At 42.7% G+C, this 27,005-nt stretch overlaps 1 protein-coding gene across 3 annotated transcripts in view; it reads right to left on the bottom strand.

Moving 5' to 3' along the window:
* Window positions 1–187: 187 nt before the first annotated feature.
* Window positions 188–27,005, bottom strand: part of LOC110299995 (CKLF-like MARVEL transmembrane domain-containing protein 2A) — a 28,775-nt gene continuing 1,957 nt past the window's right edge. The window contains exons 1-5 of one of the 3 annotated variants that reach the window (XM_021170010.2): window positions 12,220–12,522; window positions 11,960–12,118; window positions 3,205–3,306; window positions 2,547–2,629; window positions 188–657 (exon numbers count right to left, since the gene is read on the bottom strand). In XM_021170010.2, coding sequence (XP_021025669.1) covers window positions 651–657; window positions 2,547–2,629; window positions 3,205–3,306; window positions 11,960–12,118; window positions 12,220–12,378 — 510 coding nt within the window. In that variant the 5' untranslated portion in view covers window positions 12,379–12,522 and the 3' untranslated portion in view covers window positions 188–650. Of the gene's footprint in view, window positions 658–2,546; window positions 2,630–3,204; window positions 3,307–11,959; window positions 12,119–12,219; window positions 12,523–12,829; window positions 13,064–22,634; window positions 22,734–24,203; window positions 24,363–27,005 lie in introns of those variants that run through there. The other 2 variants (XR_002378538.1, XR_002378539.1) reach the window with 2 other exon arrangements.

A 27,005-nucleotide genomic window follows, 5' to 3' on the forward strand; every position in this document is an offset into this window, starting at 1 on the left:
CTCCCTCCCTCCCTGCCTCCCTCCCTCCTTCTCTTTCGTCCCATGTCTCTCTCTTCCCATGTGTTCCTGGTCAGTCTCTCTTCTTCTGTTTCTGTCCCCACTTCTCTGCTCCCTTCTGCCAGCCGCTGCCCTTTCTTCAGGTCTTCCTTCCCCTCCATTCCCACAAATAATCCTCCTTTATACCAGGTCTGTTTCATGGTGTTTATTTCTCAGTTGCACACCTTGGCATGGGTCCTCCAGGTACCCCGGCTGGCCACCAGATTATATTTCATAACATTTATAGTTAAGAGAAAAGTCAGCCATACCTACTGGTAGATAGAGTAAAGAGAATTTATGTTCTGTGGGTATCCTGAATCCCTGAGAGCATTCCCCAAGCTTGGATTGATTATCAGTGAGCAGTGATTACCTTAAAGATTTAGGAGAACCAAGTCATTGACTACAGTATCTTCCTATGACAGGAAATGTAGTTAAGGTTTAAGGTTGAAGTTCATCACTTACAAGCAAAGGCCAAAAGAAAGATCTCATTATCTTGTCATGTCTGCACATATACACGACTACGAAACAGAAAATAATGGTGACTTCAAACCCAGTGATGACGATATATGGTTCAGGGGCTTGTCCCACGATGAAAAGGGTCATAGATGCCACAGTTACCATCTAGAAGAAGAAAACAAGGACTTAGTCATTGATCATACAATGGGTTTAGTTACTATGGGGAGATTGGGTGCCTGTGTGGTACTGGGGATTGGATCCAGGGTCTCAGGTATGAGTGCTGTACCATGAGTTACACATATCCCTAGCCCCCAAGTGAGGTCTAAAACCAATAAGATTTCTGTCATACATTGTAGACAGGAGAGGCATGGCTAACGTGAGTACTGAGTCCTGCTTGTGGTTTAGAGGACTAGGCGGCCTGTTCAAGTGCAGCTAATCACTGCACTGTGCTCTCAGGTCTGTCCCCTACAATTGTCTCCTCTCTCTCTCAGTCTGCCCTCCTCGGCCAGCTCATCTCTTCGTCTTCCTCTAAGACATCTAGGTTGTCTTCTGTAAAACACTCCTCCCAAAACCCTTTCCTTTCATCTCTTCCTCAGACAAATCCTATTCTGTTCTGCTTGTTTGTTGGTTTGTTTTCTGCTTCTTGCTGCTTCTCAAAAACATCTGCATCCTGGCTGCCTAGAATTCTTCATCATCCACTCCCTCATAATTCCTTAACTCTTAGTAATCTGCAATCTCCTATTGAACTTCAGTTGAATGTTGCCGCGAGGGGAAAGATAAAGGGGAGGGTGGGACTAGGAGAGGAGGAGGAGATGGTTAGAAACATTGTCAGAAAAAATAAACCTGTGTGCATTTTCATGTAAGTCCTCTTACTAAACACATTGCCATTAGAATTAAGGGACAGCTGAAGTCTAGAAACAACCTAAATGACACCCAGAAGTGCATGGATAAAGAGCACGTGATCAGAGCTGGGATGCAGCTCAATGATTGGTGTGAGAGGTCACTAACTTAGCACATGTGATGGCCTTTGTTAATCCCCAGAAACACATGGACATGCACATGCATACATATACCACATACATATATGTAGAAACCCACACACAAAAACATACATATATGCATGTACACACACACACACACACACACACACATACTCAAGTGCATACATGCACGAAAGGCAGGGGAACAGGTCTATCCACACAATGGAATGTTAGGAACAAAAAATCTGCAGTATTAATATGGATATACTATTGACATATGACATCAATGACTCTCAAAATAATTATGATGAATGAAAGATGACAAGATGAATATACATTATGCTATTTATAGAAAATTCTAGGAAATAAAAGGTCATCTGCAGTTACAGAAAAAGCTATATTTATACAAAACACAACTAAATTTTATAGAAAATATAGCTACAGAGAGCACGAGTGGACCCCTGGGGCTAGAGTAGGCAGGAAGAAGGGATTACCGTGACCATGAGGAACATTTTAGGGGTTTGGGTGCCAATCATGTGCCACTTAACAAACAGATCCACTCTGGGAAATACGGTGAGTGATTTTGTCGTGCAAATTATCATAAAAATACAGATACTACAAAAGATGGCCTAGTCGGCCATCACTGGAAAGAGAGGCCCATTGGACTTGCCAACTTTATATGCCCCAATACAGGGGAATGCCAGGGCCAAAAAGTGGGAGTGGGTGAGTAGGGGACTGGTGGGGGGGAGTGTATTGGGGACTTTTTGGATAGCATTGGAAATGTAATTAAGGAAAATACCTAATAAAAAAAATTAAAAAAAAATACAGATACTATGATGGCGCTAATATCACCAGGTGGCATCATTTCATGGGACTGCTGTATATAAGCAATCAGCCCATACCTAAGAAAGTTTGCTATGCATGGCTGTATTGATTATCCTGCTTATAATGGATAATTTCACAGGTGTATGTCTGTGTCCAATTGATCAAATCACTTGTACAATGGAAATGCAAGTGTCTTTTTCCATCAACTATGGTAACACAACCTGCTAAAATGTAAATTTGTACACATACTTCCTTAACCTAAGGCCTCTGAAGTGTTGGAATTGAAGTAACATGTCGATGAAACAACAGATCGCAGCAGCGCCCATGAGGATCTAGGAGAACAAAGGGCAGTTCATTATTTGGGGTTTGTACCTACAAGGAAGGCACAGATGCCCTCCCTTGTCTTTTATCAGAGGTGATGCACAGTGTACCCCTCAAACTTCCTGATCCTGGACCCTAGGTCTGCTATCTCTGGTTTCATGCCCACTGGCCCCACATCTGTTTTCTTTCTTCTTTTCTTTTGACATACTTGGAGGTCAAAGGTAACTTGACTAATTTCCTAAACACCACCTATTTTTTTTTTCAAACTGTGTCTTGATCATTAAAAACATTTACTAACTTCTGCAGTTTTCTATGCCTCCAAGTTTTATTTATTTGTTCATTTGAGACATGGTATCAAATACCCCAGGCTGGCCTTAAACTCACTTTTGAACCAAGGGTGGTTTTGAACTTCTGGTCCTCTGCTTCTACCTCCTGAGTGCCAACATTATAGATAGGCATGAGACACTACAGTAGGTTTTTACAGTGCCATAGATCAAGCAAGGCAAGCGCTCTACACGATCAGCTCCCTCCTGGCCCCTGACCCAGTGATTTGAGGAAATCCACAGCTCAGCAGAAAACACCTTACCATAGCAGTTAAGTAGGGCTTTGGCAATAATCGTCTAGCCTTGAAAGCAAAGTATATGCCACCTCCGAGGAACACACAGGAGAACAGGCTGTTGAAGATATCCTAAAAGTGGGAGAGAGAAGCTGGTCTTAGATAGCTGTGCTCATCCACCTGGAAACAGCAGTGTCTTCCTCCACGGAACCATTTTCAAATGCCTCCCTCTCTCTGATCATTTAATATAAAATATATAAAGGCAAATATGCTCCTGACCAGGCAGATCAACCAGTGATTCCCTGCTGGCTTCTGTGAGTGGAGCACAAAGGCTAAACTGGCTCGGCACTCAGGAGACACGAGCCGCCATCTTGTCTGCATAATCAGGTATCCGGTGCCCCTTAATAATCACATAAGTAAATGCAGAGCCAGGCCGCTTGGTGGCACCTCTGTTGGGTTCCTCCCCTCCTCATTTCTGTTCTCTCCTCTCAGGGGCTTTCATGAGCAGTCTTGCGCAGGAGCTTCCTTCTCTCTGACCTAACACTGGGAGCCTTGCAGCCCTGTCTTCAGCCCTGGACCACCGTCTCCGATGGCTTCCTCCTTCATCAACTCTTTTCCTTTGCGTTCCTTGGGGATTTGCCCCTCCTTTACTGCATACAACCTTTCCTCTCCCAACACAGAATGTGAGGGTGGTGATAAAATAATAAAGAGAATTTAAAAAAACAAACAAATGTCTATGTATTTGTACCCATTGTCCCATTTTCTATTACTTGCTTTTAAAGAAGGTCTAAATTTTTATTCGTTTTTAATTTTAGTGGGACGTATAGTCTCTCTGCCAATACTCCTAGGTACTCTTTAAATATTCTGTCTGACTATATTTTAAAAGAAAAAGGGTTTTGTTTGCTAGTTTTTGTTTTTATGTATATGACTGCATTGCCTGTTGTCTTAGTTAGGGTTTTATTCCTATGAACAGACACCACGATCAAAGCAACTCTTATAAGGACAACATTTAATTGGGTGTGGCTTATAAGTTTAGAGGCTCAGTCTATTATCATCAAGGTGGGAGCATGGCAGCATCCAGGCAGGCCTGGTGAGGGAGTTCTACATCTTCATCTGAAGGCTGCTAGAAGACTGATTGAGACTGCATCCTCAATCAGCTAGGAGTAAGCGCTTCAAGCCCACCCCCACCCCCAGTAATGTACTTCCTTCAACAAGGCCTCACTCACTCCAAGGAGGCCACATCTCCAAATAGTGCCACTCCCTGCACCAAGCATATGCAGACTGCTACACCTGTGTGTATGTAGTCATAACCAATCTGATTCAGTGCCCAAGGAAGCCAGAAGAGAACACTGACTTCATGGGAATTAGACTTACTGCAGCTTGTGAGCTGCCTGGGTGCTGGGACCCTAACCCAGCTCCCCTGCCAGAGTACCCAGTGCTCCACCCTACTTAACCATGTCTCTGGGTCCTGTCCCAGTCTTCAATGCTGCCTCTGTCATATACAGGTCACAGGATATGGAGAATTCTGGATTCTCTGGTTCACTTCTGCATTAGTCTGCTCAGCACACCATTATAAAATGCTGGGTAGCTCAAACAACACATGTTCATCCTCTCAGAGTTCTTGGGGCTGGAGAACAAGATTGATGGACCAGAAAATCTGGTTTCTGCTGAGAGTACTCTCCCTGGCTGGAGACAGCTGCCATTCCCTCTCTATCTTCATATGGCCCTTCATTGGAGAAATGAGAAGGTGGGTGGGTGATGGGCAAGCCAGAGAAGACGTTACTGTCTCTTCTTGTAATGATACCAATATTCATTTTCTACCAAGGTCCCAACCTTAAGTTCTCTCTCTTCTCTTCATTGCTTTCTCAAAGGCCCAGTCTCAGGATATGAATTTACAGAGAACACATTCGACTTGTGACAATTCCATTTGTTAATTTGAAGCTAGTACCAAAACTTTGTGATGAATCAGATATCTGACTGAGCAAATCCATTCTTCCAAATTTTATTCTTCCAAAGAATAAAGAATTCTTCCGGAGAATTTTATTTGTAATGTTTTTATTAGCTCATGTTGGTTATACATAACTATGGTTTCATTGTATTTTCATAATGTATATAAAGTATTTCCATTGTGTTCCAGGCTCTTCTCCCTGTCTGTCGCCTTCTCTTTTGTGCTTCCTACTCTGGATACCCTGCTCTTCCCAACTATCCCCACCTGCTCCTCCTTCGTGTGTGTGTGTGTGTGTGTGTGTGTGTGTGTGTGTGTGTGTGTGTGTATGTTCATGTGCTTATGCACGCCTGTGCCTCAGTGAGTTTCACTGTGGTTGTCTTGGGAGCATGGGTGGGGATTTGTATACAGAAGCAAGGCATCTTACCAGTGGCTACACACCGAGGAAAACGTCTGCCCTTTCTGTGTCAATAAATCTTTTAGGTCAGCACGTGAGCCCCTGAACCTTCCATGGAGGGGGTTCATGGGCCAGATCGTGTGTACAGGAGCACAGCCATTGTGAATTCAAGAGTGTAGCGCCTTCCTCAGTCCCATCTATGCACCAGAGTTCACCCTTTGGCAGTTGTTTCTGACATCTCTATGCTAATAACTTCACACCTGGGATTGCAGCATGTTTCCCAAATGCCAAGGGTGTTCCCTTGATATCCACTCACCAGATTTCATTATCTTGCCACGAAGCTGAACTTGTCTTTCAGCAGGTTTATTCTCAGACACACGGTAGACCCTGAATGGTGTTAAGGTCACATTTTCTCACTGTTCTCTGGTAGCACGCAGGAGCACTGCTGTTTGGGCCCTGGAAACCTTAATATTCATTCAGATAATTGTGGCTGCAGAGTTCTCTGTGTTTTCTCTGAAGAGACTCAGGTTACATGGGAGCAATCCCTGTTTCTCTGCCCCAATCTGTACACACCTGGATTTTCTTGTCACATTATTCTCAGATTTCAGTTCCATAGGAGACAGAAGCAGCAGGATTTCTAAACAAAGGCTTCACCAAGAAATGCAGTGTTGGGTAGACACCTCTTATTAACATCAGATGTGTCCTTGATGCCTAGTTTGTTAGGATTTTAATTGATTTTTCTTTTAGATGCATTCATTTATTTTATGTATATATGAGCACATCATTACTCTCTTCAGACACACCAGAGAGGGCATCAGATCCCATTACAGATGGTTGTGAGCCACCATGTGGTTGCTGAGAGTTTAACTCAGGACCTCTGGAAGAACAGTCAGTGCTCTTAACACTGAGCCATCTCTCCAGCCCTATTATTGATCATTACCAAATAGTTTCCCTGCGACTGATGATAGATAGTTTTGTTGTAAATACAGTGGAGTAAAAGTGTATTGATAGACTTTGAAGACAAAACCCATCTTTGCATCCCTAACCTGGATGATGCTCTTCTGCGCTATGTTGCTCTGATGGGCTGCTTGACTTGGTGAGCTAACATTTTGTTGAACATTTTAGTCTCTATTTTAAATACGAGGAAGGCCTCTGTTCGTTTGTATTCTAACGTCTGCTTTCAAGGTTGAATCCCTATCATACAGATAGGGTCCCACGTCTCCCTGGCTAGCTTCAAAATCCTTGTGTAGGCAAGGATGAGCTTGGTTTTTGATCTCCCTGCTTCCCCTCTGAGTGCTAAGATTATAGAAATACACAGCTGCGTCCAGTGCATGCAGTGCTGAGGATCAAACACACTGATCTGAACATGTTAGGCATATTCTCAGATCCAGTGCCTCGGGCATATCTTTAATCCCCTGTTTTATTTTCTCTTGCTATTTCCTTCATACAAACACTTGCTTTTATTTTTCCTTTTGAGACAGGGTCTCATGTTGAGACAGGCATGCATAGGTAATGATCCAGCAACCTGGGGCACATTCTGATTTGGAGTATGCATATATTCCTATTCTGTGGGGTTTTTAAAAAAAAACTTATTCTATTTTATGTGCATGTTTTGCCTGTATGTCTGTGTACTGTGTGCATGCCTGGTGCCTGCAGGGTCCAGAAAAAAGGTGCCAACCGCCCTGGAACTAGAGTTAAATATGGCTGTGAACTGCCACGTGCTGGGAATCCAACCCTGGTCCTCTGCTCTTACCCATTGAGCTAACGACTGAGCCATCTCACTAACCCCATACATCCCTCTTTTAATAATGTATTTAATATTGTAAGACTCATTTGCATGTAGGATGCATATATTAGTCCTCTCTGAACAAAGCCCCTACAAACCTGTTAGCAACCTCAAACTACCCTCTGAATCAAATGCTAATGGAATAAGTTTCTCCTTCATTATTAATGACTTGGAAATTTTCTTTTTCTTTGTTTGTTTTGTTTTGTTTTTAAAGATCTATTTATTTTATGTATATGAGTATTCAGACACACCAGAAGGGGGTATCAGATCCCCTTACAGATGGTTTTAAGCCACCATGTGGTTGCTGGGAATTGAAATCAGGAGCTCTGGAAGAGCAATCAGTGCTCTTAACTGTTGAGCCACCTCACCAGCCCGACTTGGACAATTTCTACTGAAACTCATCCAGTATGATGGAGCAGGATATGGAAGGTAGGAGGGCTGATCTGGCCTAAATCCTTTTTTGGTTGCGTGTGCAATAAGCCAAAACTCAGTGTGCAAGAGAAAATTTTAGCAAGAATCTCATATTTCCCATCTAATGAGTATGCATAATTGAGGTCGCATGTGATTACAATCAGATGCATTGTGGGAAGGGACATTTGTGATGCATTTGTGAGCAAGTGCTTTCATAATCCAAGCCTATTAGTCAAACTAGAGACCCACCCAAATTACTCCCTTTGCACCCCAAATCCCCTTGCATTTGAACCTCATAAAGGAAGTCTCAAATGATAACTGAAAGAAACTCCAAGGAGTAACTGGGGTCTTGATAACCTTCCCTGCTGTCAGTCTTGAAAGTGTATGTCCCTGCTCAATGGGTTCACTTTGAATAGAGATTACTCCTTACTTTGCAGTCTCCGTTGGCTTGAGTAAAAGATCAAGCATCTAAAAACACCTTAGCCATATACCTTCACCACCAGTAACAGTATAGCCTAGGCTAGTCTCAAAACTTGGTATGTGACCAAGGCTGGCTGTCAACCTTCCTTTCTTGTTCTTGTTTTTGTTTTTTAAAACTGGGTTTCTCTGTGTATCCCTGGATCTCCTGGAACTCTCTCTCCAGACAAGGCTGACCTCAAGTTCAGACATCTGCATGCATCTGAACCCTCAAGGCTGGGATTAAAGGCATGTGCCACTGCCACTGCCCGGTGTCAGACCCTTATTTTTTTTCTCTGCAGTTATTTAAACAGCATTGATTATTTTCTGACACCTCACCTCATCTATAATCTTGAAGGGTCAGAATTCTAATCTTCCAACTTGTTGCATTTTTTAAAAGATAAATTTTTTTATTATTTTATTTTATTTATTTATTTAATGTATGAGTGCTCTGTTGCATATATGTGTGCCTGCCTGAAGAGGGCATCAGATTCCCCCTATAGATGGTTGTGAGCCACCATGAGGTTGCTGGAAATTTAACTCATGACCTCTGGAAGAGCAGCCAGTGCTCTTAGCCACTGAGCCATCTCACCAGCCCTTCTTTATTTATTTATTTTTTAATGCACAATTCCAGGATAGCCTTGAACTTGGTCTTCCTGTCTTGATTTTGAGTGTTAGGATTATGGACATATACTATCAAACACCACCTATGTTTGGCAAATTTGATTCTTAGTTTGGGGAAGTTTTAAACGGTTGAGTATATCACAAATTTCTTTGTGCTTTGGCTGTGGTTCTGCAATTTTAATTTTTTATGAGGTTTTAGATTTATTATATATAAATATATTTAATATATATTTATTATATATTATTATATATATTTATTATATACACTGTAGCTGTCTTCAAGCACACCAGAAGAGGGCGTCAGATCTCATTACAGGTAGTAGTGAGCCACCATGTGGTTGCTGGGATTGGAACTCAGGACCTTTGGAAGAGCAGTCAGTGTTCTTAACTGCTGAGCCATCTCTCCAGCCCTGTTTTATGAATTCTTAAGATGTAAATCAAATATCATCAGCACAAGGCATGAGATTTCTAGGCTCTGGGCAGCAAAAATTCAAATTCTAAACCACTTAGGAGACAGAGAAGGATAGAGGAAGAGATCAAGCCAGCCTGGTCTACAGAGTGAGTTCCAGAACAGCCAGGGCTGCACAGAGAAACCCTGTCTTGAAAAACAAATCACAAAACAAAACAAAGAGCCCAAATCTATGTAAGGGAAAAACTTTAGCTTTCCAATTCTCAAAGAGAACCCTCCCCACCCCACTACCACAGGCCAGGTACAGAGCCATGTTTCTTTCTTCCTTGTGCTGGCACAATGTTCTGTCTACCTTCTCCATCTTTCTCACAGATGCAGGATTCTGGGGGTGCTGCTTTAATTTCCTAAGTCTCTGCTTGGCTTTGGCATTGGCTTTGGATTTACTTAAGGCTACGTACTGGCTGGTTTTATGTCAACTTGATACAAGCTGGAGTGATCACAGAGCTTCAACTGAGAAACTCTATGGCATTTTCTTAATCAGTGATCTTTTGGGAAGGGCCCAGCCCATTGTGGGTGGTGCCATTCTTGGGGTGGTGTCCTGGTTCTTTACAGAAGCAAGCAAGCAAGCTCCTCCATGGCCTCTGCATCAACGCCTGCCTCCAGATCCCTGCCCTGTGTGAGTTCCTGTCCTGACTTTCCTTGATGATGAACTGGGATGGGGAAGCATAAACTGAGAAAACCCTGGTCCTCCACAGGTTGCCTTGTTTATGTTTTGTCTCAGCATTAGAAACCCACACTAAGACAGGCCTTTACCTCCTCACTTGAGAGTATTTGAAAATCCATATCTCAAGTTCCAAGATGGTACCTCAGGAGTCTATACCAAATCTATAGGTTATTGATCACTGCTCTTGTTTACCATCTCTAGAACCCTTACATCCTCCCTCGATACCCCCCTCTTCTTTCTCCTCCTCCTCCTCCTCTCCTCTCCTCCCTCCCTTCTTCCATTCCTCCTACACTTCCATTCCTTCCTTTCTACCCTCCTTCCTTCCTTTCTTCCTTCCTTTCTCCCAGTTTAACTATTTACTTAAAGCCATATTGGTTACATTTCCACACTATTTGTGGGTACGTATAGTAGGACTGACGTGCACAGACTGATGGGCTTTGCTTTTTACTAAGCTGAAGGAAATCTCCTCAGCTCCTTCACTTAGCACACAGGCTCCATCTTTTTTCACTTTGTCTTCTATGCGTTCTGCTTTCAAAGGTTCTCATTTGCATTCTCTTCTCCTTCCTCCTGTACTGGTGGTCTTCCTGAGGACTGATGGATCCCTGGACACTAATAGCTTTTAATAAGAGGGTAGGATAGATAGGTGGTTATGGCTAACAGAAGCATATTCCATCATGTTTGAATGTCTTCCCCCGCCCCTTTCTGTGTCATAGTTGGGTAACACCCAAGGGTGAGTTGTAAATGAACAAGGTGAGTTGGAACATGATGTGTTCATTGGCTAGGATGGAGTTAAGGAGTTATACTCAAAGATTCCATAAGTGATGTGAGGGAATTCAGGTCCTGAGTCCTAAGACACAATGACAAGAGTTTACATGTAGTCAGTCTCACTAGAAATTGTTGCTGTTTCCTGTGGTACAGATAAGAGAACAGAGAAATGAGCATTGAGATTACCTAGCTTAGCCTCACCCATTGGATGACTATTTTAGGTAAGTGTGATGGTTTGTATATCCTTGGACCAGAGAGTGGCACCATTGGAATAGGTGTGACATGGTGGAATGGGTGTGTCACTGTGGGTGTGGGCATAAGATCCTCACCCTAATTACCTGGAAGTCAGTCTTCCACTAGCAGCCTTTGGATGAAGACATAGAACTCTCAGCTCTGCCTGTGCCATGCCTGCCTGGATACTGCCATGCTCCCACCTTGATGATAATGGACTGAACCTCTGAACCTGTAAGCCAGCCCCAATTAAATGTTGTNCTGTGCCATGCCTGCCTGGATACTGCCATGCTCCCACCTTGATGATAATGGACTGAACCTCTGAACCTGTAAGCCAGCCCCAATTAAATGTTGTTTTTTATAAGACTTGCCTTGGTCATGGTGTCTGTTCACAGCAGTAAAACCCTAACTAATACAGTAAGCTATGCTTCTGACGAATTCTTTATATTAAGAGACCTGACACTTTTTTCTCCCACATGATTGATATTTGCTTCATTTTACTGTACTGGTTTATGCAGAGTCTGGTTTTCCTTTTTCTTTTTTTTCTTTTTCTTTCTTTCTTTTTTTTTTTTTTTGAATCCTAGATTGATATTGCAATAAGACATATGCCAGCATTATCAGAAATGGCTGGTTGTTATGCCTTCCCTATTTCTATTTATTTATTTATTTATTTATTTATTTATTGGTTTTTTGAGATAGGGTTTCTCTGTGTAGCCCTGGCTGTCCTGGAACTCACTCTGTAGACCAGGCTGGCATCAAACTAAGAAATCTGCCTGCCTATGCCTCCCTAGTGCTGGGATTAAAGGCGTGGCCTACCACGCCCGGCTCACCTTTCCTATTTCCGAGGACAGCAAAGCCTTTGGTTCTTCTCTCTTTGACCCAGCATAGTTACATTTTTGGGAGCATCTCCTGCCTGGCTTTCCCCCTCCAACCCAGCTTCCCAGCCCTGAGCACCGGTAGAGGAGGTGAGGTTGTCTTTTTTTCCAGTTGTTAGAATGTGACCCACATCACCCCCATCCCCCACAGTCTTTACTTACCGCCATAGGCCAGAAGACGAAGAGAATGTATCTGTTGATGGCTAAGGTGTTAAGGAAGATGAAGAATATGCAGATTGCCGCTTCCATACAGATGAGCAGGATCAGGACGGGATGTGGGCGCATTGATTCAAAGTAGTCTAGTGCAGAGACCATGCAGCCCTGGGTGGAAAAATAGATACACCTGAGCTGCTGCAAGCACTCTCCCCTACTTCTGAGGACCTCTCCAATCCCAACAACATATCGACTCCACTCCAGTATACCAAAGTCAGAAGCTTGAACAGGGCGTGTCCCGACAGCCAGAACTCTTTATTGCTCTCTTTCAATTCCAACAGATAGCGTCGAAGCCCCCTTTTTGGGGTTGTGTCCTCTCTGGGCTGACTTCCTCTGGGCCGAAATGGAAACTTTATCGGTGCTGACATGGTTGTTAGCAGGTAGTTCTCAGCTTCGTACCGCCCAGCCTTGCCTGCAGTCCCTGAACAGGCCCAGCTCGAGAGAGAGCCTGGTGTCTTCTGACCTGTTCAAGGGTGGCTCTCAACTGACCACTGGGACTGCAGAATTCTAACGCTTGCTCTTGATTGGCGCGAGCCCACCTCATCTAGTGGACCAGCAGGATCTCCTCCATGCAACAAGAACCAGACAGCCCTACTCCCCATGCACCAGCATTCACTGAGCCCCACCTGTCCTTGCCAGGCCGTCCTCAAAACGGAGTCCCAGGTTTGTGGCTGGCCTTTGCTCCCACTCCCTGGGGTCCTTTCCCTCCCGACCTCCTGAGGCAGCCTTGTGGAGCAAGAGGCTTTTGCAGAAGGCCACGGGAGAAAGCAGAAATGCTGCCAGCATAGAAGCCGTGCCTTTAAGGTCACACTCACGTACGTGGGCATGGGAGCTCCGTGATGGCCTGGTGGGAGTGATTATACATGTAGATATGATCTTGAGTCTCCGCCAAATGCTGCGGAGGGCTGGGTGACTTCAGTGCTGCTTCTGCCTCAGTTGGGTGGCAGAGGGCTTAGTTTCCTTCGCCAGGGAACTTTTCGCTTTGTTCCTCCTCTTCTCAGTAAACAGCAATGCATCGATGACACACAGGACTGCTGCCGAGAGGCACAGGATCTGTCAGACACAACACGGGTGGGAAGGAAAGGCCAGATGACTTTACAAGCTCAGCTCCATCTCTCATTCCTATACCTATCCCACGAGGGCAGGAGCTGCAAAGGCCCTGGGTCCCTCCAGGCTGCTGTAGGCCAGGTTTCTCTTTCCAAGAAACTGGAGGCAGTGAGCTTTGCTGCCTATACTGGCCTGAACTTGACTAGCTATTCCAGCCATAAATGTTTCCTTCTGGGCTACTTGATGACAGTTTCCTAGGAAGTCTTGTTCTAGTCCCTGTGTGAGTTTCTCAGGGGAAAGGGCTCTGTTCCAAGAACCCAACTCGAGCTTGGCACAATCCAGTGGGGTTGACAAATAGTCACCAATTATAAAATGAACTTCAGGGACTTAAACTCTTTTTTCTTTTTTAAGTTTCTATCCTTTTCTTCATTCTTCTTTCATATGTGTGTCTGTCTCTGTCTGTTTGTCTGCATTTTTGTATGTGTGAGTGTGTGTATGTGTGTAGTCCTGCGCATGACACAGCATGTGTGAAGGTTAGAGACAACAGGAAGGAGTTGACTTTCTCCTTCCATTGTTTGGATCTCAGGGCTTGAACTCAGGCCGTCATGCTTAGTGGCAAGTACCCCTGAGACATCAGCCCTGCCTCAAACTGTTTTCTTTTCTTGATTAACTTCTGCCCACATTGATAAACTTGACCCCTTAAAGTCCCATTCCCTTACTTTTCCCATTCTTCGAACATTTGATTGGCTACTCTTGCCTCCTTCCATTTGTTAAGGATTTAGGCTCAGTTTATCTAAGCCTTGTGAGCCAGGACAAAGTACATAACCTCAGTCTAAGGACATGGGTGTCTGTAAATCTGAAGGTTCAAAGATTAAGTCAGGGAGTTGGCAAATTGCTTGTTATTGACAAAATGTTACCCCAGCATTCACAAGGCCCTGGTTTGGACCCCCAGAGCTGTGTAAACCAAGGATGGTGGCAAAAACCTGTAATGCAGCATGGGGGAGGGAGGAATTGAAGCAGGACAATCCGAAGTTCAGGGTTATCCCCAACTACAGAGCAAGTTAGAGGCTGGGCTGGATTAGAGTCCGTATTTATAAAACAACAAAGAACTTTGAAGCGATACCTAGACAGATGCAGGACACACACAAGGCCCTTCAACCTAGACAAGGATCCCTTCCTCCTTGAACAAGCTGAGTTACTCAATTCTGACCACCTCTCCCACCTCCTCTTTTATATCTGTATTTAACATGGTTCTCCCATCCTAGTATGGTGGTTTTAATAAGAAGGGCCTCCATAGGGTCATATGTTTGAATGTTTGGTTCCCAGTTGGTGGCTGTGTAGGAAGGGTTAAGAGGCTTGGCCTTGTTGAAAGAGGTGTGTTACTGGGGGTGGGCTTTGAGGTCTCAAAAGGACTTTTCTTTTCCTTTCTCTACCTGCAGCCTGCAGATCATATATAACCTCTTGGCCATTTGCTCCAGTGCAGTGCCTGTCTATCTACTACCCTGCTCACAACCATGATATCCATGGACTCATCCTCTGGCACTCTCAGCCAGCCCCAAATCAAATGCCTTCTCTTGTAATTTCCCTTTGTCTCTTCACAGCAGTGGAATGGTAACTAGCACACCTATTTATCAGTAGTTTTTCTTGCAATATTTTATATGTAGTGTATTTTATTTGTTAATGTTGTTCTATAGACTAAAAAAGAAAAACTTATTTGGAGAAAACATTTTAAAATTGAGTTTCATGGATTTAGGGTTTGGACAACTGCCGGGAGCCATGGCCTTTAGCCATGGCCTTGTGGAAAATTTCTAGCTTACATAAACAGCCCTGAGAGAACATTCGTGGTCATAACAGAAAGAATATTTGTGGGTAGAGAGGGCACTGTGACCATTGATTCCAGGAGCTGAAGATTGCCACCTGACCTTAGGAGAGCCCCCTGCGCTCTTCCCCCCTCCCTTGAAGCCTCCACTTTCTTATATTGCCATCCCAGAATAAAGTTTTTCAGAGCTTGATCAGTCAGATTGACTTGCTCTCCTTCTTCGTGTTTCTTGTCCCTCTCACTCTCTCTCCCCTGCCCCAGGTCCCTGCAGGTTGGGACAAACTGGCACCCAGCATGGGGCCTCTGGGTCTGGGGTCTGAGAGAGACCACTCTTTGAAAGGACTTCTGCCACATAGGATCGCCACTTCCTCAAGAAGTAAGAAAGATCCCCACAGAGATCACCACAGTGTCACCTGCACTGTGAGATTGATCAGAGAAAGGTAAGAAGAGTGGCCAGACTATGGGACAAGCATTAAGTATTTAAGGGGTCTCAAGGAATTCTTCAAGACAGGAAGAACACGGGTGTCTTAGTCAGGGTTTCTATTCCTGCACAAAACATCATGACCAAGAAGCAGTTGGGGAGGAAAGGGTTTATTCAGCTTACACTTCCACATTGCTGTTCATCACTGAAAGAAGTCAGGACTGGAACTCAAGCAGGTCAGGGAGCAGGAGCTGATGCAGAGGCCATGGAGGGATGTTCTTTACTGGCTTGCTTCCCCTGGCTTGCTCAGCCTGCTCTCTTATAGAACTGAGACTACCAGCTCAGAGATGGTCCCACCCACAAGGGGACCTCCACCCTTGATCATTAATTGAGAAAATGCCTTACAGCTGAATCTCGTGGAGGCATTTCCCCAACTGAAGCTCCTTTCTCTGTGATAACTCCAGCTGTGTCAAGTTGACACAAAACTAGCCAGTACAACGGGTTAAGAAAATTTGTTCACAGCTAAGAGCTGCTCCAAGAGAGAAAGAATAGCTTTCAGAAATAGAGTTGTCCCCTGTCTAGGATGTTTTAGCAAAAGAGAAAATAGATATAAGCTATTTCAGAGCTCTCCTAGGGACAAGAGGGAATCGGGAGACATCTGCTTCCTCTCTGGCTCCTATGGAGCTATTCTTAGTTCTGGTTAGGATATCTTTTGAGACATCAAGTTCTCTTCCCTCTCTGTCTATTGTCTGTCCTTGGTGCACCAATCTGTCCATATGTCTGTCAATTTTTGTTTGATTTTTATTATGTTGTTTGAATGATTGTTGTCCTGTGTTTCATGTCAAAAAAAGAAGAAGAAGAAGAAGGAGAAGGAGAAGGAAGAAGAAGAAGAAGAAGAAGAAGAAGAAGAAGAAGAAGAAGAAGAAGAAGAAGAAGAAGAAGAAGAAGAAGAAGAAGAAGAAGAAATGGTTAAAACTTTATCTGCTGGCTGTCCATCCTTTGATTTAGTTTAACTTGTTTAAAAGTCAGTCTCAATTTGCACAGCAGAAACTGGTAAGTTACCCTGCACTGTGGCTGGGAGTCAAGCACAGCTGGAAAAGCCCTGATAGAAGGTGATTATACAAGCAGCTCTTAAAGGGGCCAACAGCTTTTTGCCTGTAACAGAAAGTTAGCTTAAAATTGGTAACTCAGAGTTGGAGTCATTCTAAACATCTCATGACATGAGCCAACCCAGGAAGACAGGTCTTTAAAGATACTTCTAAATTGGGATAATATTTTGTGTAATTCTTATTCTAGAAACTAGATTTATAGAGGATAGAATTTAAAATGGTATCTCTTTAATAAGGTATTAAAAGCTGCACTGTCATGCAGTCATATATAAGAGCTGGCAGCCAAACTTTGTAACGTGAAAGTAATGCTCATGGTATTGATTTTTAAAGAGAGTGGATTGTTTAAAACTGAGTTTTGTTTTTTAAAATTATGGGCATGCTCTAATATTGCAAATGAAACTTAAAAATATAGTTAAACTGCCAATGTTCCATTAGCTGTGGTTTATGATTCAATCACAAACTCAATATTTTAACTCATCCACATTTGTAATTAAGAAGAAATCAAGCAAGTGGAGATATTCATAAAGGATATTATAAAATAGTACTAGATTTGAAAGATTGTTTCTTTCCTATTCTTTTGCATCCTCAGGATTGTGAAAGATTTGCTTTCAGTGTTCTTTCTATTAATTTTAAAGAGCCAATGAAAAGGTCTAATGAATAGTTATTTCTCAAGGCATGGCTAACAGTCCTACATTATGTCAAAAATGTGTAGCACAAGCCATTCAGCCTATAAGACAGCAATGGCCAATAATATACATTATACATTACATGGATGATATCTTATTAGCAGGGAAAACTCCTCAGGACTTGTTTCTATGTTATAGAAATTTACAACGGGCAGTATCTGATAAAGGATTACAGATAGCTCCAGAAAAAGTGCAAACTCAAGATCCTTATAATTATTTAGGTTTTAGGCTTACAGATCAAGCTAGTTTTCCTCAGAAAATAATTATCTGTAGGGACAATTTAAAAACTTTAAATGATTTTCAAAAGCTGTTAGTTGATATTACTTGGCTTTGTTCTTATTTAAAGCTTACTACAGGAGAATTAAAACCCTTATTTTATATTCTTAAGGGGAGTGCTGATCCTACCTCTCCTCAAGTTTTAACTTCAGAAGGGTTGTTGGACTTGCAACAAGTAGAAAGAACTATTGAGAAACAATTTGTTACTTGTATAGATTATTCTTTGCCTTTACATTTGTTGATTTTTAATACGACTCATACACCTACAGGATTATTATAGAAAAATATCCTCTTATGTGAATACATTCAAGGATACCTCCTAAATGTAATATATTGCCATATTATGAGGCAGTGGCTCACATGATGATGCTTGGAAGAAAGTAGCACTGATTTATTTTGGCAAAGAACCAGATATCATTATTCAGCCTTTTAATGTGGATCAAAATAATTGGTTAAAGCATCATAGTACAGATTGGTTGCTTGTTCAAATAGGATTTGAAGGCATTATAGATAAGATAGGCTGATAAAAAATGTTAAGTGTATATAGGTTATATTTCCTCATATAACATCTTTAAAACTTCTACATAATGCTCTTTTAATATTTACTGATGGCTCCTCCAAAGGACAGGCAGGATACCTCATAAATAATCAACAGGTAGTCATAGAGACTCATGGGCTTTCTGCTCAGTTGGCAGAACTCACAACAATACTAAATGTTTTTTCCAGTCTGTAAATGATGCTTTTAATTTTTTTACTGATAGTCTATATGTAGTTCAGTCAGTTCCTCTGTTGGAAACATGTGGTACATTTTATTTCAATATGCCAGCTGGTTCTCTGTTTTCACAATTGCAAAACTGCCACAGACTAACCCCACTATGTGGGGTTCTCTGGAATGAGGGTCCTCAAAGCTAGGTAGGTAAGGATTTAGCAGTGACAAACAGAAACAAACACATAGGCCATTTGAATCTGAGTGTATTTTGCAGCTCTCAAGCAGGGGATTTTATATATTAAAAAAACAAACATTACATTTCTTAGAAACTATATCCAATGAAACAATCACAAATACCAACAAAAATCATTTGTCATGGTAAAACACGAAAATCATTCAAGCATTACAACTCTGAAACTATGTATTCAGTGAATCACAAACAGAACAGGTAGCATCATTATAAATCATCAAAATATAACAATTCTAAAAGGATGTATTTAGTGGGGACTGTCGTCCAAGGCTAGTGGCATATTTCCAGGAGCAGGTTAATAAATCTTTATGGACAGTGCTCTTAACTGCTGAACTAACTCTCCAGCCCTATGGTCAATTATTATTTAACATCTAATGCCTGATATTTTTTTATAAATCTTCAATGCGTAAATTTAAACTATTTTAATTCTTTCTAATTAATGCTTTCTTTACCATATACCAAAACCCACCTCTAATGACACACATGTAGCCATATGAAATTTTATTGTTGGGAAAGTTTTTATCTATCATCATAGTTTTGTAAATGATTTAAAAAGTAAAGCGTTGGTTTCCCCAGGGATAAGGTCACATTAGTGACCCCATCTCTAGAGATGGTTTCTTACCCATTATTCTCACTTAAGATCTTGGCCTAGGCTACCAGGAACATGTAAATAAGAAAAGGAATAAGAGAAAACAAAACAGATAGATTGCTATGAGAACTATGGCTCAATATTTTTTCTCCAGCGGAGAGTTCCACAACAGGTTCCAGGAGGCCACCCTCTTTTGAGGTCAATCACCTCAGTCGGTGGAACTTGTCACACAGATCCTACTGGAGGTGGTGTGGCACAAAACATCATCCTTGCTAGAAAAAAAAAATCCTTTTTCTATTGGTCATATAAGAGCTCATTCTGATCTTCCCGGACTTTATCTGCAGGCAGTGATGGTATTGACAGAGCTTTGATAGGAGAAGGTTTAGTTTCAGATCCTATTGTTTTGGCTAAACGTGATCATATTTCATCTTTCTAGTCATACCTTAAGGATGACTAAGATCGCTAAAGAGCAAGCTAGCATGTTTGTAAAACAATGTCCTGACTGTCTTACATTAAACTGGAGAGTTCCTCCTTTAGGGGTTAATCCACGAGGCCTTATGCCCAATCATATTTGGCAAATGGATGTAACTCATTATTCAGAATTTGAAAAATTGAAATATATACATGTCTGTATTGACACTTGTTCAGGATTCATTTTTGCTTCTCTACATACAGGAGAAACTTCTAGAAATGTAATTGATATTGCTTATAGGCTTTTACTGCTATGGGATTCCCTAAAATCATCAAGACAGATAATGGCCCTGCTTATCCTGGAAACAACTTTATACAAATTTGGAATTGGAAATAAAACTGGCATTCCTTATAATCCATGGGACAAGGAATTGTTGAACATGCACATTACACTCTGAAAAATTGGTTTTTGAAAACAAAAAAAAGGGGGGAATCATATCCCCGTACAACACAAAAATTTAAAAATTTCAATGCCAAGGAACCCTCTGAGTGTGGGGAAGAGGATATGTTTGTGTTTTTTCTACAGGATGCTGAAGGAGCATGCTATCTGCCAGAGTGGTTAATGACACATGCTGATTCTGGGACAAAGAATGATGCTGAGCGTGAGTTTGAAGAGTGTCCTGACAATGATGATAGAGAAGCTGTACTGGGCCTACCTCCCTGATCCACCCCTTTTTACATCCAACAGTATGGGAAGGCCTAGAAGTTGTGGTAATGGTAAACAACACTAAGTTGATGGATATGCCTGCTGAAGGAAATTTCACTATTGATAGAGAAATTAATTACTAAAGATTTAGAACTCTATATGCTTTTGTGAGAGGTGCAGCTACAGGCACTTCTGCCCTAGTTTTGCAAGGAAAAATTATGAGCTTCCTAGAATAGCAACAGATACAGAATAAAGAAAAGGAGCTGGGTACAAAGCTCTCCACATTGTCCACACATCACCCTTTTTCCTGGCTATCTCTCTTAAGAGAGGGCCTGATACTTGCCAGTATTACTGGATTAGGAAATGTCTCAGCCTGCTTCCTTTGTGCTGCATTAGGACACCCTCCATGGACAGCTGTCCCTTATCACATCCCTTGGAATATGTCTGGTGCCGGTTCTAAGACTTTTTCCCAAATTTTTGAAGTATCTTTGTTCTTGATCCCTGAACAACAGCCATTTAAATTCTGCTATACTCGTCCCAATGAAAATTTGTGCAATCAAACTAGCTCGCCTAGACAGGATCTGAGTGCCCCTGAACAGTATTTTTTGTTTGTTTGCTTTTTGGTGTAACGGTACCCTTACTAAAATTCTTTCCAAAAACATAGATAAAGAATTGCTGTGTCTTCCCGTGACCCTAGTTCTTCAGTTGACCATGCTAACTCCCCCGAGTATTTGAGCTGGAATAGCCCCCACCCCAGCCCACCCCTGGATATTAGAATAAAGCAAGCTGTTTTCCTCCCTGTAGTGGCCTGTGTCTCCTTGGTAACCTCTGTTGTGGCTGCTGGTTTGGTTGGAGGGGCTTTAACCCATTCTCTTCTCACCACCACCACCAAATTACCCCAACAATTTGCATTGGCAGTGGAAGCCTCCACCGAGTCTTTAGCTTCTCTACAGAGACAATGAACTTCCCTCACCCAAGTCGCCGAGCATTTGATTTGCTGACCACTGAGAAAGATGGCACCTGTCTCTTTCTGAATGAGTCAGGCAGTATAGAATCCAACAGTTACATAAACGTAATTTGGAGCTCCAGAGAAAACGGTTTTCAGCTGCTGCTGATAATTGGTGGAAGTCCTCCATGTTCACCCTCTTGATGCCCCTCCTTGGACCTTTAATAAGCATTTTATTATTAGTAACTTTGGGGCCTTTTATTTTTAACAGAATTACTGGTTTTATAAAACAGCAGATTGATTCCATGGCAAATTCATTATCATAGACTTGATTTGGCTGANAGAGGCCTTGNTNAACCTGGGGTTGATAACTCTCCTTCAGGAGCTGCATACGATTCAGACCTGTGCACATTGGTTCTTGATCAGATGAATCCAGTATGGGCACCAGCATAGGCTGTGAGGCTTAGCACCNCAGGGGAAAGTCTCACACGGACCATCTCTGAATTCCCCGTGAGACAAACCTGGTTTGCAAGGAGGTCGGTATCTGTTTTCAACCTCATCCTAAGGATTTTTCTAAGGCTCTGCCTCCCCTCCCCAAAAGATACCAAGAGCCATAACTGTGGGTCCTGATGGTGCCCACGGGAGAAATCAGGTCAATGCTCCCTCGCACCCCTGCTGGTTAACGCCCACTCATCCAAGGATGAGATGACTACTGATCAGCCCAGTTCCTTAGGGCCTTAGTGGAAATAATTAGAAGGGAGGAGATGCGGGAGCCATGGCCTTGTGGAAATTTTCTAGCTTACATAAACAATCCTGAGAGGCCGTTAGTGGTCATAACAGAAAGAATGTTTGTGGGTAGAGAGGACACTGTGATTGTTGGTTCCAGGAGCTGAAGATGGCTCCCCGACCTTGGGAGAGCCCCCGGGCTCTTCCACCCTCCCTTGAAGCCTCCTCTTATATTGCCATCCCAGAATAAAGTTTTTCAGAGCTTGATCAGTCAGATTGTCTCTTGCTCTCCTTCTTCGTGTTTCTTGTCCCTCTCACTCTCTCTCCCCTGCCCCAGGTCCCTGCAAGTCAGGGCAGACAACTTTACACCATTTGAAGAAGTCACTTCTCTCTGAGAAAGAGAAGGGGGTCTGGAGTGATGGCTCAGTGGTCAAGAGCACTGTCCGCTCTTGTTAAGGAAATAGGTTTGGTTCCCAGGATCCATATAGAGGCTCACAACTGTCTTTAATTCCTGTTTCAGCGGGTCCAATGTCCTCTTCTGACCTCCTCAGGCACTTGCATGGATGTACATATCCTTAAACACACACACCTACATATACTCACACACAACTGAAAATAAATAAATCTTCTCTGTTCTGTTAATGACATCATGATGGCTCTCCAGTTCCCTTTTCTGGGTCCTGAAATACTCATACTATTTTCAATTAGAATGTTTGTATTACTGTATTTGTATGTGGATGTGCATTTGTGTGCCTTGGTGCACTTGTGGAGGCTGCAGTACTGGGGTGTGTCTGTCTCTTCTATCCTGCGGGGGGTGGAGGGGTTTGAACTTAAGTCACTAGACTTGGTGGCAGATGGCTTTACTCACCGAACCATTTCATCATTATAGAACACTGGTCTCAAGCAGAACTGTAAAGGCCTCTACTTACCCCTCCAGCATAGCATAGATCCTTTGTATTTTTTTTCCCAATGACTAGTAGACCAACTATTCCAAGAAATACCGTTGAAATGGCAGAGTTGATCATATCCTGCAATGCAGAGTTGAGAATGGTCAACTTTGAGTGAGAATGTAACTTCAAAACCTTTAAACTTCAATTATCCACTCTAGGACAGACACTTTTGAACACTTGTCTTTGATTGACAGGGATCTTCAGGTATATAGTTATTATTTTTTCAGAGATAGAAGTTTATGTGATAAAAGGTGTTGGATAGGGCATTGAAGAAATAGGTTTAATTTTATATATATATAACATATATATATGTATATAATATATATATTACAGTTGAAGAAAACATGTGTGGTCTAGCCCACTAGCATCCCACCCACTTTAATGTTAGAAAAAAATGTATTATAAGGAACTGAAGCTGCTTAGGAGCACAGGTCTGTAATTCCTGCTCCTCAAGAAGATCTCAAGTTCAAGACCTGCCTGTGCCACAGAGTGCTGTCAAGGCTAGCCTGGAAAACATGCTGAGATCTTGTTTCAGAAAGGGTGAAGAGGGCTGTAGAGATGGCTCAGCGGTTAAGAGCACTGACTGTTCTTCCATATTTCCTGAGTTCAATTTCCAGAAACCACATGATGGCTCACAACCATCTGTAATGGGATCTGAGGACCTCTTCTGGTGTGTCTGAAGAGAGCTACAGTGCACTCATATAAGTGAAATAAATCTTTTTTTTTAAAGGAGGGGAGAGAGACGGGGGAGGGAGGGAGGGAGGGAGGGAGGGGGAGAGAGAGAGAGAGAGAGAGAGAGAGAGAGAGAGAGAGAGAGAGAGAGAAGATGGGAGGTATACGAATGAAGAGATGGCTCTGTGGGAAACAGCACATGGTGATCCTTACAGGGTACCTGGGTTGGGTTCCCAGCACCCATGTGGTAGCTCACAATTGACTCTAACTCCATTTGCATGGGATCTAGCACCATCCTCTGGCTGTTAGGAGCACCAGGCACACTTGAAGTGTACTTTCACACAGGCAGGCTAAATCCTCAGACAACTAAACTAAAAATGAGCCTTAAGAGAGAGAGAGAGATGCAGATCAGTGGTAGAGTACCTGAATGGAGCACAAAGGTCTTAGATCCAATCCTGACGACCATGCAAACAAACAGAGGATGTGAAGTGTGGAAGGGACCAGAGCCTGTCAGGATTGTCCCCAGCACAGCAGAGGATGGGCTAAGATAGCTACCCAAATCTCTTACAGCATGTGGGAATTTGTTTTTCTTTTCTAGACCCCTGTACTGGGTGTGTACTTGGTGTGAAGTACTATGCCTTCTCTACCTATACACATCTCAATGCTACAAAGACTCTGGGAAGTAGGGGCCGTCCTCACTGCTCCCCTTGATAGAGAAGTCCAAGGGAACTTTGTGGGCTTTGGGTGGTTTCTCTCCTAGGACCAGGACGATGCTCTGTCTTGACCTTGTCTAGATAACTCATTGTCTTCCCAGGAGGCTTACTCTTGGGGTTATGGGCAAAGCTTACATTTGAGTTACAAAAATGAATGACTTACAAGCAGAGGCCAGTGGATACAGGCCATCGTGGTTTGGAGGGTTGCCAAATAGATTATGATGAAAAATAGGACGATGCAGGTTTCCTGAATCATGATGACTACAAACAGCTCCTGGGCACCACCAATGATGAAACAAAACATGGATGTTGCCGTAATACACTGCCGGGAGAGAACAGGTTCTTTCAATGTGGGTAGCTGCTTGCCAGGAGCACATATTCACGGGCAGCATTTGTTACATTTAATTTTATGATACTGCAATGGTCTCTTATTTAAAATGTCTGTTTGTACATACATGTGCATGTGCATGGGTACTGTCCTGTGTACATGTTTATGTGTGAGGCCATGGGGATGCATGTAATATCAGAGGCCAACCTCAGTGTCGGGCATCACTTGCCACCTTCTTTGGCACAGGGCCTCTTGCTGTTCCTGCCATGCCTGCCACCTACTCTGGGCGAGCTGGCCCACACACCTCAAGGCTCCTCTCCTGTCTCTGGTTCCCACCTTAATGCAGGAAAGCTGGGACTACACACTGCATCCCACCTCATCCTGCTTCTGGGTGGCTTCTGAGGGTCTGGACTCATGGGTCAGGCCTTGCACCAAGCACTTGTCTTCAGAGACATCTTCCCAGTGCTCATCTGTACAGTTTCCCATGAGCGTTTTGGTTTCAATATTGTTTTAAGTTAATTACTTATTTTGTGGTACTGAGGATTGAGCTCAGAGCCTGGCATATGCAAGTAAACCCTGTACCACCAGTTACATTCCTAGTTGGCAATTTTTAACCTTTAATTAAATAATTATTTTTTCAGTGCTAGGGATCAAGCACAGGGCCTTCATCATACTAGGTGAGCCAATCTACTACTGAGCTACATTCCCAGCCCTAAATAATAAAATTAAATTATTAAATTAAATATTATATGCAAATGTTAAGATATATGCAAATAATAAGGATTGAACACAGGACAGTAGTTGGTTTCTCAAGGATTTCTCTGTATAGCCCTGGCTGTCCTCAGACTCCCTTTGTAGACCAGGCTGGCCTGGAACTCACAGATATCCCCTACCTCTGCCTCCCAAGTGCTGGGATTAGAGGTGAGTGCCACCACTCCTAGCTAGTCTGTCTCCTGAGGAGAAATCACTATTACTGGACTGTATTTCTAGAAGGAAATGCAAGTATCTACTGGTAAATATAGAAGTAAAGAGATGTGAGGTAGAACCGCAATTTTCTTTCTGGCCAAACAGCTCATTATCCCAGTCAGTCCCTGGGAGGTGCTTGGATTTCACCTACTGGACAAAAAACGCCATCTTTGTCATCTACTAAATTCTCAGATGTATTTGTATCTCTTTCCACGCTGTTCTCTGATTGGATTTTTAGTTTTAAAGTACTGTTCTTTTTAAAATGATCTCTCTGTGTTTGTGTGTGTGTGTGTGTGTGTGTGTGTGTGTGTGTGTGTTGTGTTGTTTTGTGTATGTATTCACAGAGGCAGAGGAGGCGGTCAGATCCCTGCAAGGAAACTTAAAGGGCATTGTGAGCCACCTATGCTGAAACCTGATCCCAGTTTAAGTGCTGAGCCATTTCTCCAGCTCCCAGAGTGCTTTGCAAATGGTAGGGCGGCTCACTAGTGCTCCTGTTTGAGCCACTGTTCTCATTTTTCGTTTCAGGCTGCTTATGACACCCATGTGTATCTTGGTTGTGTTCCTACATCACACCTGTGGGCATTTCATTACTTCATCTAACTTTTAATCAATAACACTAAATTGTTATTTTAGTGTGTTTTCTCCCCAGGGAAGGTTTTAAAGTTTTCTTCTTATTGGTTCTTATTTTTACTTCTTTTCTAAATATTGATCATTGCGTGAAGATAATCATTTCCTTACTTTGTATTTTGCTTGTTTTATTTTGCTTTAGAGAAAGGGTCTCACTGTGTCCTGCCTGTCCTGGAGCTCACCATGCAGTGCAGGGTGGCTTTGAACTCAAAAAGATCTGTCTGCCTCCGTCTCCCAAATGCTGGGATTCAATCAAGATGTCTGTCGTTGGCTTGGCTTCTTACACTTGAGTTGACTATAGGAAAGCTTTTTAGTTTATTAATTTGCTTGCCACCCAGCTACGTTACTTTGTTGTATATGATCTCCCAGTGGATTGAAGATTTGTGATTGTGCCAGTGGAAAGAAATACATCTGGCCTCCCTCCAGGTAGTCTCATTTCTTTCCTCCATTATGATGAGGAGTTCTGGAGTGACTGTCATGCTGGAAAAGCCCTCTCTCGCTGGTAGATATCCCCTCTCTTCATCATGGGAAGAACACTGTGATGCCTTAGCTAAAGACCTTGCTGAGGCTGAGACCAGCTGTTTAGTGTTAGAACGGCAGTGAAAACTCTTTGCTTATTTTCCAGCTCTCTCTGCCTCCTCTTTCTCCTTTCTGGGTATCAGAAACAAATGTTCATGTTTTTCACATGTTCTCAAACATAGTTTGATTTAATCTCATAACATTTTACTCATAATGTGGTGGATTAATTTAGGGGCTCTAATAGGAAAGCACCCTTGTTTTCCTCTTTGTGTTATATGTTTTAAAAAATAAGGATGAATTTTTTTTAATATGGTAACCTTCCCCCCCCCCACCCCCCGTTCTGGGATACATTCCATGATCAGAACACGTGCTAATCATCTTGGGCCTGTATATTAATCTTTGCTTTGGTTCTGTGAGATCTCTATTTTTGTTTGCTTTTTCTAAACCTGATCAAGTTTTGATGTCAGTGTTCGACTGACTATAAGATAATAACTCAGGCCGGGCAGTGGTGGCACAAGCCTTTAA

This window comes from Mus caroli, chromosome 8 (genome assembly GCF_900094665.2).
Source record: "Mus caroli chromosome 8, CAROLI_EIJ_v1.1, whole genome shotgun sequence".
In the NCBI taxonomy this organism is placed as follows: domain Eukaryota; kingdom Metazoa; phylum Chordata; class Mammalia; order Rodentia; family Muridae; genus Mus; species Mus caroli.